The sequence below is a fragment of the Dermochelys coriacea genome, chromosome 2, assembly GCF_009764565.3.
Source record: "Dermochelys coriacea isolate rDerCor1 chromosome 2, rDerCor1.pri.v4, whole genome shotgun sequence".
Lineage (NCBI taxonomy): Eukaryota > Metazoa > Chordata > Testudines > Dermochelyidae > Dermochelys > Dermochelys coriacea.
Window position 1 is genome coordinate 155,060,294 of NC_050069.1, and position 20,688 is coordinate 155,080,981.

A 20,688-nucleotide genomic window follows, 5' to 3' on the forward strand; every position below is an offset into this window, starting at 1 on the left:
GAGGCGTGACGAAGCGCGCGTCCCCCACACAGCGGAGGGGGGGGAGGGGCCCGCGTGCCCGCCGCGTCGGAAGAGCCGTTGCGCCTGAAAGATTCGCCGGGGGGGTAAGAAGGGGCGGGGCTTCTCTCAGACTCCGCCCAGTGGGGGTGGTGCCCTCCCCGCTGTGGAATCCCGGGGGCGGAGCCAGGCCGCTCGCCGGGCTGGCTAGTCATGTGATCCCCCGCAGGGACGCTGTGCCGTAGACGGGCAGGAAGCGGAAGTGAGGTAAGAGTTTGCGGTCTCGTGACCGTTGCCGAGCTTAGCGGCTGCTGCGAGCGAGGAGGAGGAGGGTTGTGCGGCGCGCGGGGGCGATGGCAGCGGGGTATCAGTATCGGCCCGGCGCGGGGGGCGGCGGCCCGGCTATGCAGGAGCCCAACTTCCTGTGGGGCGTGTTCCAGAGGTGAGAGCCCCCGCGCCGAGGGGCTGCGGCTGCCGTTACTCGGGTGTCCCCGCCCGCAGCCAACACCCTGGGGGCCCCCTTCCCCTCCGCCTGCCCGGAGCCGCCGAGTTACCCGCTCCACACACCCGGCTCCCACCGCGGGGCACCTCCCGGGGGTGGTGTCGGGCCCCGCTCCCCTGCGGCGGCCGCCCCCCAGCCGGGCTGCTTTCCTGGGTCCGATCCTACCCGGCTGAGTCTCTCCGCCCCTCCCTCTTCAAGGGCCGCGTCTGGCCCGGTGCAGCGCCGCGATCGGTGGGTCAGTGCCTCGAGCCCAGCCCCGGGGTGCAGGCGGCCGCACCCGTGGCAGTGCGGGAATAGCCGCTGCTGGGACGGAGACCGGCCCAACCTGTCCGCGCCGGGCCGTTCCGGTCTAGCCGCGCTGAGAGCGGCTGAGCACGTACTGGGCGTAGCGCTACTTGCAGCTCCGGGGGGGACACTGCGGGACAGAATAAACGTGGGGCCTCGTCCTCTCTTTGGGGGTAGGGAAACCAACCCTGAAACGGACCGTAGGTTCCCCCGCTCTGTTTCGCTCTTTTGATGAGCATCGTGCGTTGTGCTCTTCTAAGATGTCTCATATGGCATTAATAGGTAATATTTCGTGTTGTATGCCAAAACCTATGATTCGGGGATTATCACTTACTGATTATTTTTTCTCCTAAGGTCATTCTCAGTATTTGTAGTGCTCCACCTGCTTGGTTTTAATAATATGGGTTTCTTTCATTTATTCCCTGGCTTTTCTTTTCCTTTAGTTCAATGTTCATTGCGCAGGTTTTCTCACACATGTTAAATATCCTGTTGTTGAGCTGATTGTTTTCTGTGGCATATACCCAAACGGTTTGGGGTTTTTTTGGTGGCTTACCAGCGTCTTTGAGGATTCATTCATAACTATACATATATTCATTTCTATTCATGATTATTCTTCCTATTCCTGTGGCCCTTGATACTTTTTATCACCAGTTAAAAGGTTTATATTTGTGATACATGTAAAATATTTACGTGATAAGCTTTGTAATGAATGGCTTTATAGAAGGCAAGATTTCTTATTTTAGCATGCAGGATAAAAAAAAAAACATTTAGGCCAATTCTACAAATACTTAAATATGCTTAATTTTATTACCGTGAGTAGTCCCTTTGACTTCAGAGGGACTGTTCATGCCAGTCAAGTTAAGCATGTGCATAAGGCCTTGTTTACACTTCAGAGTTTTGTTGAGCAAGTTATGCCAACGATCAAAGAGGTATAATTACATCACTTGTGTATATTCACACGACACTCCTTCCATCAGTGGAGCACATCCACAGTTGGTGCTCTATCATCAACAGTGGGTGTAGTCAACTGTGAGTAGCTATCCCACTGTGCAACTCACCACTTTCTGTAGCTAGGAGTTGTGGGAAAGCAGAGTGGATCGCAGTGCATCATGGGTACAGGCTCAATGTCCCACAATACAGTGTTTTCCGTCCCATCGTTCCATGGGCTTCCAACAATTTTTCGTGGCATTTTTCAATGACCCATGTTCACTGTGTGGCTGCCATCTCGTCTGAAAGGATGGATCGTGCACTGTTCTCCACTGTTGTGGTCACTGTTTTAAACGCATCTTGGATGGTCATGCAGTCTATCTTGAGCACCCAATCCGAACAGGGATCAGAGTTGCCTGACCTGCTGCATGCCCTAGAAAGAAACACCAGCGTACTTTTGACATTCATGGAGCAGCAGCACATGGTGGACCCTTGCTTTTGGGCTCAGGAAGCAAGCAATGATATGAAACACTGATATGAAGGTCTCGGATGACAAGCAGTGGATGCAGAACTTTCAGATGCGGAAAGCCATCTTCCTGGAACTGAGTGCAGAGCTCACCCCAGCAGTGCAGCAAAAGGACATCAAAATAAGAGCTGGTGGAGAGGCACGTGGCAATTGCTGTCTGAAAGCTGGCAACTCCAGACTTCTACCAGTCAGTCGCCAATCAGTTTGGAGTCGAGAAGTACACCGTTGGGGCTGCGTTAAGGCAAGTGTGCAGGGCCATTAGTCTCTTCCTGCTACAAAGGACTGTGACTCTTTGAAATGTGCATGAAATAGTGGGTGGCTTTACAGCAATTGGATTCCCTAACTGTGGCAGGGCAATAGATGGCACGCATATCCCAATTTTGGACCCAGACTGTCTTGCAATGGAGTACATTAATAGAAAGGGGTACTTCTCTATGGTATTGCGGGCGCCTGTGGATCACCATAGGCGTTTCACTGACATCAACACGGGGTGGTCCGAGAAGTTACATGACGCATGCATCTTCAGGAACACTGGCCTGTCTAGCAGGGGTTCTCAACCTTTGTCTTTCTGAGGCCCCCCCAATGTGTTGATAAAAATTCCACAGCCCACTTGTGCCACAACTGTTTTTTCTGCGTATAAAACCAGGGCAGGCATTAGTGGGTAGCAAGCAAGGCAATTGCCCAGGGCCCCATGCCACAGGGGATCCCATGAAGCTAAGTTGCTCAGGCTTTGGTTTCAGCCCCGGGTGGCTTTCTGCACTGGGCCCTAGCAAGTCTAATGCTGGCCCTGCTTGGTGGACCCCCTGAAACCTACTTGGTGGACCCCCACGGGGCCCCAGACCCCTGGTTGAGAACCACTGCTGTATGGAAAGCTGCAAGGAGCGACTTTCTTTCCAGACCAGAACATTCCAGTGGGGGATGTTGAAATGCCATAGTAATCCTGGGAGACCCAGCCTGCCCCTTACTGCTATGGCTCATGAAGCCTTATATGGGAAACCTGGACAGCAGCAAGGAGCGCTTCAACAATAGGCTGAGGAGGTGCATAATGACTGTAGAGTGTTATCTGTATTTGGCAGATAAAGGCAGTGCCAGTGTGCCTTTAATGGCAGATTAGGCCTAAATGAGGAAGATATTCCCATGGTCCTAGCAGCCTGCTGTGCACGCCATAATATTTGTGAGGCTAAGGGTCCAAAGTTCCTCCCCACCCCCAGTGTGGAATGCGGAGGCAAATCACCTAGCAGCTGATTTTGAGCAGCCATATTCCAGGGCTACTAAAGGGACCCAGCAGAGTACTATTCGAATCAGGAAGGCCTCGAGGCACCATTTTGACATTGAGCGCCACTAATATCTCTTTCTAAACAGCTCTCTGCCATGCTTTATCACCTTGCATGACAATTTTAATGATTCCTGACCGTGATTTGTAGTCGGCAAATGATCCAGTTGCCACTGTGTATTAATTTCAGTAGCAACCACCGTGTGTAAGAGCGAAATAAAGATTGGTGATCTTTCAGATAATTTTTGTTTTTATTAAATATAAATGAGCAACATACACAAAACACTTGGTGGGAAGGGAGATGATAATGAAGGGCAGGGTGGTCTCTCAGAACTAAGTGCAAGTCCAGCTATCATTTTGGAAGCTATCCAAAGCGGCAGAGCGAACAGGGTATCGAGATGTGTCAGGAGGTTGGAAGGAATACATGGGAGGAGTTTGGGGAGAGCAGGGCAAGCAGTTCTGTAGTGGGGGAGAGCACACATGAACTCTACCTGCGGCATGATTAGGGACTTCCAACATCTCCATTTGGTCCTCCATCATTTTTATCATCCACTCCTGGTCTATTAAAATTTGGTACTGACTCCTCTTTTTATCCTGCCTGTCTATTTTATAATTTTCTTTTAAAGTCTCTCTCCACACCCTGTGTTCTTGTTTGTTATCCAAGGATTGGAGCACCTCTCGAAACATGTCCTCCTTGCTCTTCCTCAGTTGCTTCCTTATCTGGTGGAAGCGCTCCACCCTGAAGGTCACATCACAGAAGCACAAGAAACAGAAGCATGATTGTTAGTACATTCACGACATTGAATCATGCTAGTAAAATACAGCTCTTTTTACATATGAATCTGTTTCTCACTTTCTCTTGGCAAGCACAGAGCTCAGCTAATGCCTTAAACATGATTAGTTCAGCCCCGGGGGGGGGCTCGGCTCAAGATAGGGCAAAGGGTTTAGGTATTTTTTTAAGGGGTTCACTGCAGGTGATTGGGGACAAAATTGTAAATTCTTCCACCACTTTCAACAGGCAGGGGTCATTGTAGCCGATATCTCACTCCTGAGGATAAGCAAGGATGAAAGGGTGCATCTCCTGGATGCATGCAGCCTCAGACTGGGTCCCTAGGCTGCTTACCTGTATGCTGCTTTGGGTCCCTGCACAAGTGACTGCCAATTGTGGGAAACCTTCCTGTGCCAGTGGGGGAAGGAACAAAGCAGCTCTGCCAAGGAACCTTCAGCAGAGGTTTGGCGAGTACCTCCAGGAAAGTTTCCTAGAGATCTCTCTAGAGGATTCCTGTGAAATCCTAGTATGCATCAACACACTGTTCCGCAGCACTGCTTAGCTGCACAGGGGAATGTGAAGCACATGCAAACGCAGCTAGTTGCGTACATTTCTATCCCTTTACCCACTTCTAGAATATAACAAAGCAAAGAACAGCTCTACCTCATATAACTGAGCAGCATCAACTCAAAAACATCGCTTACCAGAGCTCCCTTCTCCTGTATCGTGCAGTCTAGAGCCAGAGTGCTGGGACTGGCTCAAACCCTCTGGGGTCAAGATGAGGTCCTGAACAACCTTGTCCTGTCTCAACCTCCTTGTCCGCTATTTCATCCTCAGGGTTGATTTCACGGTCTCCAGCCCTGCTGAAGTATCCATGGGATTCGTGGAGATGGGGTCACAGCTGAGGATGGCATCCAGCTCCTTATAAAAGAGGCTGGTCTTCAGCAGCAGAGCAATGGTTTGCCTCTCTCTTGCCTTCTGGTACGCCTGCTTCAGCTCCTTGATGTTTGCTGGAGTGGAGCTGGGACTGCACAGCCTCCCCTCCCCATATACTCAGGAGATTCAACAGCTTTGGAGTGCTTCACGTGGGACGCTATTTGGGTCATGGAGCCGCCATGGTCAGAGGGGAAGATGCGATATGAGTTCTCCACACCGAGCAAATAGGAAGCAGAATTTCAAAAATTCCTGGGCTTGTAAAGGGAGAGGGACGGATGCCTGTGTACTTGGTTGCAGAACAGCGGGATTTGAACTGCTGACTAGAGCAGTCAGGATGGGCATTTTGGGACACCACCTGGATGTCATTTATAGCAATATAACCAACCACAGTGTCCCCGCTGGCACTTTGTCAATATAACTTCACTGCAAAAAGCTCCACGCTTCTTGTCAGTGGTTTTATTTCGCTGGCAAAGCAGGAGAGTTTTGTTGGTGGAAGGAGCATTGAAGTGTGTACACTTCCACTATTTTGTCAAAGAAACCTGACTTCTGTCAAAACTCGAGTGTAGACAAGGCCTAAGGGGTTTTGGTTGGTTGTTTTTTGTTTGTTTTTTTTTTTTCCCTGAATCTAGGATTTAATTAGTATAAATGTTCTCCTTTTTTAATTTTTTCTGATTAAAAACAGTTTTCAAACTATTACTGAAATAATTCTCTCATTTAAAACAGTTTTTTTAAGTTACACATTTAAAGGTAAAATCTTTAAAATTTGTATTTGTTTTCAGGGTTGATAAAGACAGGAGTGGAGTAATATCTGACAGTGAACTTCAGCAGGCATTATCCAACGGTAAGTGTGACTAAGGGGAGAAAAAAATAGCTTCTTTATAAATTTAGCATATGTGTTTCTCATTCCCCCTTTGGTTACATGATGTAGATCTCTTCTAAGAAGTACAAAGGAAACTGAAAATCTGAACTATAACGGAGCAATTCTACAGTGGAAGACTGAGCGAGAAGTGAATAAAGGGAGCAAAACAAAAATCGGAGACAAATAAGATGTATAATTCATAGCCCCAGAAGGTTTCTGTTTTCAGATCTTAAAGAGGAACTGGATTTTTTTTTTTTAATGTTCTCTCTCAGGTTTTTGATGTGTTTTAATAGCACAAGCTCAGCTCCAGTTGTCAGTTTCTCTGCATTGGATTGCTTATTCTGGAGAGAGAAAAAGCATTAAGTAGAGCATCCTCCAGCTGTCCTCATTTTCACAGGAATTAAGGTATAATCATGATCCATATTACTCATCGCTTCTGAATGTGCCCTTCATTTTTTTTAACCAGGACCAGTGTATAATCCAGGAAAATTTTACAGGAGCACTTCCAACCTGTCTTGCTGCACATGTAATCTTAGTTGCATACCGTGGTGCAGGAAATTAGGATGGTAAGAGGTATAATGGTCAGTGATGGTTTTTAATAGAGACAGAAATAACTAGATATTACAGAAGGAAGGAGTTGGTAAAGTGTTTTCATTAGTGCTTCACAAAGCCATTTATTTAGTCTGTCATAAGGGCTTCCTGAGATAAGGTGGGTGAGGCAATATCTTTTATTGGACCAACTTCTCCTGGTGGGAGAGACAAGCTTTCAGGCCACACAGAGCTCTTCTTCCAGTCCCACTGTAGCATTTCAAATGTAGACAAGTCTTAGTTACAGTTGACTACAAGGTGCTATTCATACATCTTTGATGTCTAACTACAGAGGACAGTTTTTTCTGGTAATTTCATGCCTTTTTCTGGAACACCTGAGAGGCTCGTGTTGGGTAGCTGTTGCATTCCCTTTTCCTTTCATGTGGGATCTCTGCAAAGTTTAATTCTGTCACCCTTTCTGCACAATGGATCTGTGATGAAGGTGAGGCCAAGTGACATTTGGGTTGTAGTGCCATCAGGAACAAAATAAAATTATTACTAATCATCTGACTTGGAATATACCTAGGAAACAGAACTTACTGTGGAGTACAAAATGCCATTATTTTATAAGTCTTCTGACTAATAGCAAAATAAATTAGTTGTTTACCTGGGATAATAGGATCTACTCACTGTGTCACCTATTCTTTTACCCAGTAACTAGAATAGCCTGCTTGAAAGGGTAAAACTTTAAAATTGTGGCAAAAATAGAGAAACTGACGAAATTTGGGTCAATGTTTTTGTTCACAATTTGTTGACAATAATTTTGGAAACCTGTCTTTGCCAGCCCTTCTACTTTAAATTCCTCAAATTAACCTTTTTTTCGCTGTGACCCACTTCAATGTTGTTACACAACTGCCATAACTTCTATATGCCTTTCTTCCTTGACTATTTACAGTATTGGTTAGCAGTTTGAACGTTGTATATAGTTCCCAAATCTTGCAACTTAACAGTGGCCACTGTAATTGGCAGGGCAATAGTTCTCTTTTTGTATGAACTTATTATAGAAGCGGGTGTATTTGTAGTTTCTTGAACAGAGAGTTGTGACGAAGTGGGTATTTTCCTTTTGTTGTATGTGAGCCTCTGTGAGTGTTACTGTTTTGCATGGCTACTGCATGTGCCTCAGTTTCCCTGTGTGCTGCAGCAGTGTCTTGGTGGTAGGAATAAAGGTGAGAGACTTTGGCTGAGACCCTCTGGGGCAGGTGAGGTTGCTCCAGCTGACTGCACATATGCTATGGCCGGTGCCCTTCATAACCTGAGACCCAGGAGGGGGGTACAACCAGGTGACTCTTTGCCCTGGGAAGCAAGACAAAGACCAGGAGGAGGAGCAACGGGGGAGGTCTGAGGTCAGGTTGCTGGAAACTGGGCAGTCTGCTTGTGGGGACTGGCGGGGGGAGTCCAGGACATCTGGCCTGGGATTCCAAGATGGACTTGGCTGAAAGTCATTAATTTCTGTGTCAGTAAGCTCTGTTCTATGCTGTATTCCTGTCAACTAATAAACCTTCTGTTCTACATGCTAGCTGAGTCACAGCTGACTGCAGAGTTGGGGTGCAGGGCTCTCTGGCATCCCCAGGAGCCCCACCCGGGCGGACTCACTGCAGGAAGCGCATGGTGTGGAAGGGGTTGCTGAATGCTCCAAGGTCAGGCCCAGTAAGGTCAAAGCTATGTAAGCTTCTTGCCCTGGCAGTAGTATGCTCAGAGAGAGGAGGCATGCTCCCCCAGAGTCCTGGCTGACTTCATATGGAGTAGTTCCAGAGCATCGTGCCAGTGACTTTGTGACAACAGTGAAAAGCCTATGTACTGCCAGCAAATAGGAGACTTCCATGGAGAGCAGAGGCCTAAGCCATTATTTTTGTAGAATTTGTTTTCAGTATGCTTTGTGGCCTGTTTTCATTCAGTACCAGTGATAAGCTCAGTTATGAGGATGACCTTCCAAACGTGAACCAATGCCATACTGACATCCAAATCTGCAGACGGCACCAATAGTTGTCACTGCTGTTCAAAAGCAACTGGATGGTGAAAACAACTCCCCCAAGAAAAATAACCCAGTAGTTTTTTTTTTTTTCTTGGTTCTTTTTCTTGAACTCATCACTGTGATTTACATCATCCCAACAGCCATTCATAAGAATGGCCATATGGGATAAGACCAATGCTCCAGCTAACCCAGGGGTGGGCAAACTTTTTGGCCAGAGAGCCGCATCTGGTTGGAGAAATTGCTTGCAGGGCCAGGGCAGGGGGTTGGGGTGTGGGAAAGGGGGTGTGGTGTGCAGGAAGGGGCTCAGGGCAAGGGGTTGGGGCAGAGGAGGGGTGCGGGGTGTACGAGGGGGCTCAGGGAAGGGGGTTGGGGTGGAGGAGGGATGCAGGCAGAGGGCTCAGGGCAGGGGGTTGGGGTGCAGGCAGGGGCTCGGGGCAGGGAGTTGGCTGCAGGAGGGGGTTGGGGTGCAGGCTCCAGCCCAGCTCCACTTATGTGGAGCGGCTCCGGGGTGGCAACAGTATGCGCCAGGGTAGGCTCCAGGAACAGGGAATTGCGGGCAATGGGAGCTTCGGGGGAGGTACCCTCAGGCAAGGGCAGCGCACAAAGCTCTTTGGCCTCCCTCCCCCAGGGGCTGCAGGGATGTGGTGCTGGCCCCTTCCTGCAGTGGCGCAGTGCCCACGGCACCATGGGGGTGGCAATCCCACGGGCCGGATCCAAAGCCCTGAGGGGCCAGATTCAGCCCGCGGGCCATAGTTTGCCCACCTCTGATCTAACTGCACAGCCTACCTTCTGACAGTACTTGGTGCCAGATGCTTAGAGGACATGAACAGAACAGGGCAATTTATCAAGTGACTGTGGATAACTATAAAACTTGAAATACTGACACTAGCTTCCATGAGGAGTAATGCAGTAAATTTGGTGAAGAAAACTACAAGATAATTTTTTTAAAATCACAGCTTCTATGCATGCTCAGGTCAAATGTTATCAAAAGTCTTACTCTAACACTATAGACAATCTAAAGTTTGAATTCTAATGCCAGCCTAAAAGTTCTGGATAAAGTTCTGTATTGGATAAAGAACTCTTAACTTTTTTGTAAAATAAAAGCAAAGCACTTAAGACTAAAATCCCTATTTGTTTTGTATTTCACAAAGGATTCCATTGAACATTCTTCTTTTAAATGTTTAATTATATGCACATCGTATTTAACATAATGGATGAGATGGTAAATCCAGATTTTATATTGCCAGTACTTCAGATGAAGAGACTCAAATATTGTCCTCTTCTTTATATGCCCCCTCCTCACTTGTGTAATAAGGGAGAAAAAAAATTCATTCCTGATTCTTGCAGTAGTGTCTCAACAACCTGCAGAATGAGTTACTTTCCTGTTAGTGTGCAAAAGTTATAAAATGTTGGGTCTGCCTGAAACTAAGGCCACTAAGTGTGCACTTGAGACCTATATTGATATAACTACATCACTCAGGAGTGTGGATAATGTCATTTTAGCGACCTAACCCCCCACGTAGACAGTGTTATGTTGATGGGAGAGCTTTCCTGTTGGCATAGTAGCATCTTCTGTAAAGCACTACAGCTGCACCATACATGAAGACAAGACCTTAGATCCCACTGAGAAAAGGCCATATTATTTTGTGTTTCAGAGTAGCAGCCATGTTAGTCTGTATTCGCAAAAAAGAAAAGGAGTACTTGTGGCACCTTAGAGACTAACACATTTATTTGAGCATAAGCTTTCGTGAGCTACATTCGATGAAAGCTCACGAAAGCTTATGCTCAAATAAATTGTTAGTCTCTAAAGTGCCACAAGTACTCCTATTATTTTGTGTATTGCCTCCACGAGATCTAGCTCTGAACTTTCTAGCTAGGCTGTCATCTGGGGTGGTGTTTTTGTGTTTTTTTTTTTTTTTTTTAATTATGGTTATTTTTCCTATTTAAGCTTCACCGTACTGCTTTTCTGTCTGTTTTTCAGGAACATGGACTCCATTTAATCCAGCAACTGTCAGGTCAATTCTGTGTAAGTATAATTGCACAATGTTACATATTCAGGGTATGTCTTTTAAATAACATTTTTATCATCTCCTGTAGCTGATGGCTAAGGTTTTCACATGCTGCAGCACTTAGTTACATCATTTTAGATTAACGGTAAACTGAAAGTACATGGTTCAATGTATAATATATTCTTTATAGCTGATCTTTGCAGCAGCTTTGTGTAGCACTATGAACATCATTAATACAAGCTTCAGTTCTCCCTTCCAGTAACCCGTTCTAAAAAAGCTATTCATTAGGAAGAAATAGTCAAAGACCTAGTGACACCACCTCTGTTTTGAAAACCTATAGTCATTAGTATATTTTCTCTGTGTGCGCGCGTGCGTGCGCGTGCGTACCCGAGCAACTGTTAGGGAAGATTACAAGACAGCTGAGAAAATGGCAAGTGTCAGAAACATAGGGGAAAAGTCACCAATTTTTGATAGTAGCACTGTCTTCCTGTTTAATACCTGTTTAATACCAGTAAGTCATTGGGAACAGTGGGAACAAACATTGGGAACAAAAAAGCTTTTGTTCTAATTACAAATATCAAGCAGAAAAACTGATACTATGTTAAAAAAAAAAAAAAAGACGAAAATGGAGGAGGAAAAGCAGAAACCATCTGATAGCTATTGGAGTAATTCTCAGCAATGCAAAAGAAGCTGGTAGCAAGTTAGTGGTATAGCAAGAGACAAACAAATGGAACTTTAAAAATGTCTCTGTTTCTCCCTCACACAGCTTATAAACAACATATTTATAATTATTTACTCAAATCTGTTCAAGTATATAGCTGAAATTGAATCTCAAGTCTGGTGCCATTTTATATTTAGGGCCCTACCAAATTCACAGCCATGAAAAACACATCACGGACCATGAAATCTGGTCTCTTGTGCGTTTTACCCTATTCTGTACAGATTTCACAGGGTAGACCAGCGTTTCTCAAACTGGGGGGGTCATGACCCAAAAGGGAGTTACAGGGGGATCATAACATTATTTTAGGGGGTCACAGTATTGTCACCCTTGCTTCTGTGCTGCCTTCAGAGCTGGGCAGCCGGAGAGGGTGACTGTTGGCCAACTGCCCAGCTCTGAAGGCAGCACCCCGCCAGCATCAGTGCAGAAGTAAGAGTAGCAGTGCCATAACTTCCTCTCTCCCCACCCAATAGCCTTGCAACCCACCCACCCCCAACTCCTTTTTGGGTCAGAATCCCTATAATTACAACACTGAAATTTCACAGTTAAATAGCAATTTACAATTTTTAAAATCCAGTGACTGTGAAATTGACCAGAATGGACCATGAATTTGGTAGGGCCCTACTTGTATTTTAATAAATAAATAAATAAAATAGTAGTTTATTATAGTCGTAACAAGTCATAGAAATTTCCACTGAGACTGTTTGAATGCTAAAGAATCCTTTGGGGGCGTTTTCTATCCCCTTTTGCTTTGCACTTGCTTGCAGAAGAGCAAAACCTTCATGCTAATCTGCTACTGATCCATTTGATCCCTAGGAGACTTTACTGTCACACAATTGCTCTTCCATGTTGCTTTTAGTTACTTCCTTTGCTCTTTCCTATCCTCTTTTGCCATTTCACCACTTCCTCTCCTGTCTGCTTTGGTGGACTCTTCTACTTTTACTTCAGGTCAGCACTATTTTCACAAATTCTCCTCCCCTTCATTTGTTTACTGCCTCATCAGCCAGTCCACCCCATCTCTTATTAAAGATGGCAAAATCTTACTAAAGACTTTAGTATAGTTTCTTATGTATTAATGCTTCAATTATGTTGTTTCAGCCATGTTTGACAGAGAGAACAAAGGTGGAGTGAACTTCAATGAATTCACTGGAGTATGGAAGTATATCTCAGATTGGCAGAATGTTTTTCGAACGTATGATAGAGATAATTCTGGAATGATTGATAAAAATGAACTAAAGCAAGCACTAACAGGTTTTGGTAATTTTTTTTTTTATAATTATAGTTTGCTATATAATGGCTGGTTTTGTCCAGAATTAAATTACAATATCTTTAAGGCTGTGCCACTTCGCAGTTGTGACAAAATGGAATAATCAATTGTAAGCAATAATTGAGGTGGAATGTGGCTATTTCTCATTTGGATGTATATGGCACTTCACAAAAGACTGACATCTGTGCCATGAGCAGCTTACAGATCATCTGAACTCTTTTGTTGAATAAAATTGAAAAATAATTAATGGGAATCAATGAGTGCAAACTTGGTGTGACTCTTTAAATCCATACTTGATTAAACACCCTAAAAGTCTTACCAACATTTCAGTTAAAGGTTTTAATTAGTGGCTCACTGTGCCATTGGTCATAAAGCATTTACAGGCTGTAAAATTTTCCCAGAATTTTAAGGAATAAATTTAATTACCTACAAGGGAAAAGTCGTTGGAGAAATGCATAAACCTGTTTCCCTTCTCAGGGACACCTGAGGCACCTATACATTTCTAGTGATAGTTGTCAATATTCAACTATATTAAGTAACTTTTGAATTGTATTCTACAAATCCTGCTTTGATAAGTTCTTAACCTTTATATGTAAAGTTAATATTACATATGTAACCTGTTGAAAACAAAAATTAACTCTCATTCTGCTATGGAGAAGTCACATTGTTTGGTAACTTCAGTTCTTTTAAAAATGTGAATCAAATCTACTTAGAACCAATGCTCTAAAATATGTAGTTCTTCAAATTGCCACATCATTTATATATACCTCAGAACTGCTACGAGTTAGGCTAGTGTGTAACGCAGCTTATAGGCTAGCTAAAGGGGTTTGGGGGTAAAGGAGAAAGGGGAAGAGTTCTCCCTCTTCTCCCTCCCCTCCACTCCTGTGAAAAGGGTAAAATTTTCTGAAATAGAACAACCTTAAGATTATTTTAATGGTCGTCTACTACACCTCCCCTTATTATGTGGGCATGATCTAGAGTCCACTGAAGTCAATGGGAAGTTGCCCACTGGCTTCACTAGGTAACCCTACAAATGCTGAGATTAGGAAGCTTTTAATTTTTATCTATTTTCAGATTAAAAACTGTAGAGGCTCTGAACCTCCTTTTGATAATTCCTCCTGATTAGCTGTTTTACCTGCTGTATTTACAGTTAACAAAAGTGTCTGAATTGCTAATGCTTTCTTCACTGCCTCTTTTTCAGAGGAGAATAAATGATCCTCATGAATTTTAAAGATAAGCCAGTTCTAACCATCCCTCTTCAAGCAGCTGTGCAGAAACTATCAAATGGGCTAACCCCTATATCTTCTGAAAACCTACAGTAGGCGCAGCTGTGACAGGTTCCAGTAAAGTCACAGGAAAAGTCAAATTTCCACATGGTCAAAGGGATCTTATGAGAGTCTTACTATACACAACTGACGTATCCCTTTGTCCATTGTACTCTGGTAGACTGCTATTGGAACATGTTCCAGAGCTTTTCTCTGTGCCTGACAGAGCTTCTGCTAGAAGTGCTCCAGAGGGTCTCTTGTTTACTTGACATAAGACCTCAGAATATTTAAGTAATTCCTCTCAAACCCTCTTAACGTTATCCCCATTTCCTCATCTGTAAAAATGGGATAATTTGCCCACCTTTCTAAAAACACTGTTTAGACCCTGTGATAAAAGGTTTTAATATAAGCATGAAGTATTAACATTTTCACGTGCTAAGCTTTTCAGTGAGCTTTGTTAAAAAAGATGAGGAGTGTGGAGTGTTTCAAACAACAAAATATTGGTTGAAAATAATTCACTGTGTAATTAGCAAAACTCCTAGTCTTACTGGTTGCTCCATCATGGCATTTGTATCACCTAGCAGTAATTGGAAGTTGTGACTGCAACAGAAAATGGCATTTGGAAACAACAGCTTGTGCCATCCTGTTACGGCACAGTTACATTCTCTCTTGATGCAGCGGATAACAATTTGTTCAATTGACTTCAGTGAAAAGGGATCTTAAAATGTTTAATTACAAAATATATTGAGCACAGCCCTAAACGCTTGTTTTAATTTCCTTTCTCACAGCATAATCATTTAAAATTTGTTGTAATATTTCATTTCATCAAGTTTGCAATTCATTCTTTTGTCATGTTCTTAATCATTACATGTTTTTTATATTGCTTCTATTGGAGCATTTTCTTCAGTAGATGAATATATTCTAATATCCATACAAGTTTGATTACTGTTTTACAACTTTTACTTAAAGAAAAGGAGTACTTGTGGCACTTCAGAGACTAACAAATTTATTTGAGCTAAGCTTTCGTGAGCTACGGCTCACTTCATCGGATGCATTCAGTGGAAAAATGCATCCGATGAAGTGAGCTGTAGCTCACGAAAGCTTATGCTCAAATAAATTTGTTAGTCTCGGAAGTGCCACGAGTACTCCTTTTCTTTTTTGCGAATACAGACTAACACGGCTGCTACTCTGAAACTTTTACTTAATGACTCTTGCCTGTTTGTCGCAACATAACTTGCGCACATTGGCTTTTGTGTGTTATAATGCACTTGTATAAACTACCCAGCTTTGGTCATGTAAAACTTGTAATCTTTTTTCTTCCAAGGATATCGACTATCTGATCAATTCTACGATATCCTCGTTCGGAAATTTGACAGACAAGGAAGAGGACAAATTGCTTTTGATGACTTCATTCAGTGCTGTGTTGTGTTGCAGGTAATAGAAGAAATACATCTAATATCAAAATGGGAAGCCATGATTTGTACAGGAGTTGAAGCATGTGGTGGATCAGGAATTTAATTTGACATGACTAACATATACCTCCTAGGAACGCTGTGCTTATATACATCCGTGTGTTGATCAGCCTTGGAAAATCTTAAAGTTCGATCTTGAGCCGTGAAGTGCTTTGAGGCCTCTTGGCATTACTGTAATACAAATAAGTGCAAAATGACAAACCTTAATGTCCTAAGTGCTTCCCTTTTTTAGAGTGGCTCTTGTCTGAGAAGTGACTTAGTGTCACTGAACGAGAGATTCCATGTTTGCCTTCTAGAGAAAAGCTTGGTCTCCCCCTTGCGCCCCCCCTTTTTTTTTTAAACAAACTTTCTGCTGGCCTTGCAAACTCATTCTAGCCTTTGAAAGCCAAGCTGAATTCTTATCTTGTGGCTCATGGCAATGAAGACTATGCAATCCAGATTCTGTCTTAGCTTACATTCATTCAACCCCATTGTTGTCTTTTGGGGTGCACAAGGTGTAACTAAAATAGAATTTGTCCTGCTGACTAGAATCTAATTCTTATTTCAGTTATTGCATAATTTTATTGGCTCTGCAAGCCTAATAGAAATATATCTTTTCAGATAAGATTTTGCTAAGTTATAACTGACGCTGCACATGAATCATGTGTAAGAAGCCATCTTTTTGTAGCCACTCCTCAATAGAGAATTGTATTTTAAAGCTTAATTCAGAGCTGAATTTCAGTCATTCAGTCAGTGTTACAGATTTTTCATTTTAGCCCACACTGCAGGGCTAAATGATCTCTCACTGAAAAGCTCTCAGCATTCCTCTGTTACCATGGTATTCAGAAAACAATCTGGAGGGTTGTGCAGAGACAGGTTCTGGAAACCCAGCATAACTCAGGGCAAACCCTGGTATGTGCACTGCACTCTCTCAGCTGGCAAGCTGAAGGCAGAACACGGCAATTGCAAGCATGATGCCATGTAAGAGAGGTGTCTACGTTTTTATTCTGTTCCCTTTGCAGTGCTATCAGAGGGCCTTACAAATGGGAGAAGTTATCCACTGGCTTTTGAGTTTAAGACGGAAGTGCTGGATGGAGCCCCATTAATAATCCAAATCCGAGGCGGTTTAATCAATCAGCCACAGCATTTAAAACCCTCTCCAGAGCAAGCCGCGTGGAACAGCTGAGCCATGATCAATCCAATGAACTCTGCCAGGGAAAGGCTTGAGATGGCCCCAGGGACCCCTGACAAACACAACCCTGATCATGTCACTTTCTCAGTGAAGGGCTGGGAGCTTTAGCTTAACCCCTCCCATCCCACTGCCCCTTGCACCTGCTGGGCTGCTGCCGCCCGGTAACCTTCTTCCAGTGATGCTCTAACACATCTGTGCCCTTAGCGGCCTGGCCCGTTTGCTCTTCTTTGGACGTCCCATTGCTGGTGCCTTTGGCCGTGGGAGCATAGGAATGGCCTCCTGGGATCAGACCAATGGGTCAGCTCGTCCAGGATGTCGTTGCAAACAGGGGTTAGAGCTAGATGGTTCAGAGGCAGGTGTCAGACCCACAATAGCCGCGGTGGCATAATCTGGCTTCCACACAGAGCTCAGGGAGACATAATGGGTAGAGCTCGGCTCAGGCCCTGAGCAATCTCTCTGGATAAATTTGGTCCGTTCTCGGCCTTAATGACTTCCTGGGGCAGTGAGCAGCCGGGAGATGGTGCAGCCTGGGAGGTACGGGCCATAACTGGCAGTTTCTCCTCCTGCTGCTGCTGCCCCCCGCACATGTAGCTAGGGTCTCAAACAGGACCGCACTCAGGCAGCAAGCTTTTCGCACCGCCTGTGCCCCAGCAGCTGCACTGCTGCTTCGAGTGTGCTAGCTCAATCCCAGCTAGAGCATGCATGGGAATGACGGTTGTCAGCAGTCTGAGATGGCTCCTTCTGGCGAGGGGGGAGTGAGTAGAAATGGGCTTTCTTGCCTGCCAGTCGCTTCCCAGGACTCCCTGGAGTCAGGGTGCAAGTCTCCAAGATATCCGCATCCCAGGGCCCCTGCTAGGCCAGTCCAGCCGGTCAGGGGGTCTATAAATATATCGGAGGGATAAATACAGGAGAGGGAGAGGAATTATTTAAGCTCGGCACCAATGTGGAAACAAGAACAAATGGGTATAAACTGGCCACCAGGAAGTTTAGACTTGAAATCAGACGAAGGTTTCTAACCATCAGAGGAGTGAAGTTTTGGAATAGCCTTCCAAAGGAAGCAGTGGGGGCAAAAGATCTATCTGGCTTTAAGATTCTACTCGATAAGTTTATGGAGGAGATGGAATGATGGGATAATGTGATTTTGGTAATTAATTGATCTTTAAATATTCAGGGTAAATAGGCCTAATCCCCTGAGATGGGATATTAGATGGATGGGATCTGAGTTACCCAGGAAAGAATTTTCTGTAGTATCTGGCTGGTGAATCTTGCCCATATGCTCAGGGTTTAGCTGATCGCCATATTTGGGGTCGGGCAGGAATTTTCCTCCAGGGCAGATTGGAGGTTTTTCGCCTTCCTCTGTAGCATGGGACATGGTTGACTTGAGGGAGGCTTCTCTGCTCTTTGAAGTCTTTGAACCATGATTTAAGGACTTCAATAGCTCAGACATGGGTGAGGTTTTTCATAGGAGTGGATGGGTGAGATTCTGTGGCCTGCGTTGTGCAGGAGGTCGGACTAGATGATCAGAATGGTCCCTTCTGACCTTAGTATCTATGAATCTATGATTCAATGAGACACGGTGGTGCTAAAACACCAAACTGTCTAAAGTTTTGCAGCATTCTGAGTGGTGTTGCTTACTACCAGTGTTTATTCCACAAGGTGAGGACAAATGTGCAGCATACAGAAAAGGGAGATTTCAGAGTAGCAGCCGTGTTAGTCTGTATTTGCAAAAAGAAAAGCAGTACTTGTGGCACCTTAGAGACTAACAAATTTATTAGAGCATAAGCTTTCGTGAGCCGATGAAGTGAGCTGTAGCTCACGAAAGCTTATGCTCTAATAAATTTGTTAGTCTCTAAGGTGCCGCAAGTACTCCTTTTCTTTTTGAGAAAAGGGAGAGAGTGACAAGTAGTATTTCCATTTTGTCTTTTGTGGGTCATCTCCTTAGCTTTGTACTATTGGTGGTTCTGTCTTCCCATTGCAGAAACATCAGTAGTTTCCTACAAACATTTGCAATATTAGTCAGCATCCACAGCCTTATGCATTGTAATTCCAAACTCTGGTTTAATATAGTAGATATGTTTAATGATTGACAGGCATAGTCACTGGTTATAGTGAAATTATTAAAGTGGTAGCTTGTTTCCATAGTATTTTTATACTAGGCCTCTTTATTTTTATACAACACTATAACTATATATGGTTATTTACATGCAAGTATGATGCAGCACATGACCCATCAAGTTTATAACAGATAACAAGGTTTGCTTTTCAAATATACAAAGGTTCTTGTTGAACCAGCTTGTGAATCTTTTATCTGTCCAATGGGGAAGTAATTTTGCCCCCTAAATTTCTTGGCAGTCATGTGCTAACAAACATTGAGCTGGATGCTAAACAAAACGTATACAATTCAAAGGCTACATATTGTATATAAAAATGTAATTCAAGACATGGTATGCCACAGGGAGGTGGCGAGGGGGAAGCTTATTCATCCATCAGCCCATCAGGTAAGAGCAAAGAGAACCACCTTTTATCTTAGTCATGGAATCTAAATTCCCAAACACTCACCCTAGGGAAAGCTCATGAATCTGTTCTTGCTGGAAATGCATCTCAAAAACTCCAGTTTACATTCACCTGAACACTTTCCCTACATTCAGTAATGTTTTCTGTTTCTTTCCAGAGGCTGACTGATATTTTCAGGCGTTATGATACTGATCAGGATGGCTGGATTCAAGTGTCTTATGAACAATATCTTTCCATGGTCTTCAGCATTGTATGACAGTGACCCGTGCAAATGAGATTGACCATTAGTGATACAAAGACTGGAGTTGCCAAATCTTGTCACTTACTGAATATGACTAAAATGAATATAACTTGTTTCATTCTCTTACATTGTGATGTCACCCAGCTTCAGAATCCGATTGTACTCAAGCTGCTCAGCTTTTATGTTGTATTACTGTAGCAACAATGGCCATATCACCCTTTAGTGCAAAATTTAGAACTGTTCGTGATGTCAGTGCTAAACACTTTTTTCCAGATTATCATGCATGGGAAAAATATTTTTTTAGAAATGCCAAATTAAAGTAATAATGCTTGTTAATTAAAAGGATGTAAAGGTCAGACAGAAGTTGCACAAAATGGTTTGCACGTGCCTTACTTTTTTATAAGGATTTAATGTATTAATTTTTAATACAGAATTTAAAACAGTAAAGACATTAGACAAAGTCACACTGTCCTGTCCAGTTTTTGTGCATAAGGATGTTTCTCCAAAGGCAGCTCTGATAGATCCCTGCTCTTTGAATCTTGTGCTTCATGATGTCTGAATTTAAACCTCAGGTGTGCTGAGCCATTGAATGGCCTTATCAGTAGGAGGGGCGAGCTTGTCTTCCTGCCAGGCTCAATAGCCAGCAATTGTCCATATGCTTAGTTCTTTACTGATCATGGATGGGTGAGAGTTGGAGCCTCCTTTAACTTCTGCTCCCTGTTATGCCTGACCCATTTAGTTCCAGCTCGGTTTTCTTTTGTTTAGTTCTTAGCTAAGTGCAGATACTACTTTGTGATGTCCCTGTGGGTGCTCCACTTCAGGTGATTCTGCACCCCTGGTGGGTGAATTCAGACAGTAGTGCCTGGTTGGGTCACACATGCACCCTCCCTGTCTTGCGCCGCCAGTAGTAGTAAACTAGCTCTGTGCGACCAAACCTCCTCTGCCCTGCCTCAGTTCTTTCTCAACCACCCTTAATCTGAGTCAGAGCTACCAGCAGTACCTCTGTATGACTTACCTTTAGGTATAAAATAAGTCAGCTTTTCCCAAACTTTTTTGGCCACGGAACAGCTGGTATATATTTACGGAACACTTATAATACTTTGTAGTTTGGTTTTCAAATAAAAAATTGCGTTATTTATGCTCAAATATATTTTATTTTATAAAACAAAGCAAAAATACAAATTTAAAATAACTTGAACTAACAATTTCTAACTGGAAAGCGTGTAAAAGTAGTACCAAAAAATCAAGTGCGAGACCCTTTTTTTAATTACGATTCTTTCATGGAACACCTGTTCACATCGTGCGGAACACCAGTGTTCCATAGAACACAGTTTGGGAAACGCTGAAATAAGCAGTATAGTTAGGTAAATATCTCTCTTTTTTGTTGTTTTCTTCTC

The 20,688-nt window shown here is 43.9% G+C and overlaps 1 protein-coding gene across 3 annotated transcripts; it reads left to right on the top strand.

Moving 5' to 3' along the window:
- Window positions 1-167: 167 nt before the first annotated feature.
- Window positions 168-19,752, top strand: PDCD6 (programmed cell death 6). 3 transcript variants are annotated; one of them, XM_038389968.2, is made up of 6 exons: window positions 168-264; window positions 5,995-6,056; window positions 10,616-10,660; window positions 12,460-12,618; window positions 15,218-15,327; window positions 19,208-19,752. In XM_038389968.2, the coding sequence occupies exons 4-6, from the start codon at window positions 12,462-12,464 to the stop codon at window positions 19,304-19,306; spliced, it is 366 nt and encodes a 121-aa protein (XP_038245896.1). In that variant the 5' UTR covers window positions 168-264; window positions 5,995-6,056; window positions 10,616-10,660; window positions 12,460-12,461; the 3' UTR covers window positions 19,307-19,752. The 3 variants fall into 3 exon arrangements, with proteins under 3 accessions (XP_038245896.1, XP_038245894.1, XP_038245895.1); XM_038389966.2 differs by having other exon boundaries at window positions 249-439; XM_038389967.2 differs by having other exon boundaries at window positions 258-439; window positions 12,460-12,612.
- The last annotated feature ends 936 nt before the right edge of the window (window positions 19,753-20,688 follow it).

Bases quoted from the DNA above. Each gene is read 5' to 3' on its own strand.
- PDCD6 (XM_038389966.2), top strand. From the start codon at position 351: ATGGCAGCGGGGTATCAGTATCGGCCCGGCGCGGGGGGCGGCGGCCCG. The intron at 440-5,994 runs GTGAGAGCCCCC...ATTTGTTTTCAG, and splicing joins CTGTGGGGCGTGTTCCAGAG to GGTTGATAAAGACAGGAGTG. The intron at 12,619-15,217 runs GTAATTTTTTTT...TTTTCTTCCAAG, and splicing joins GCAAGCACTAACAGGTTTTG to GATATCGACTATCTGATCAA.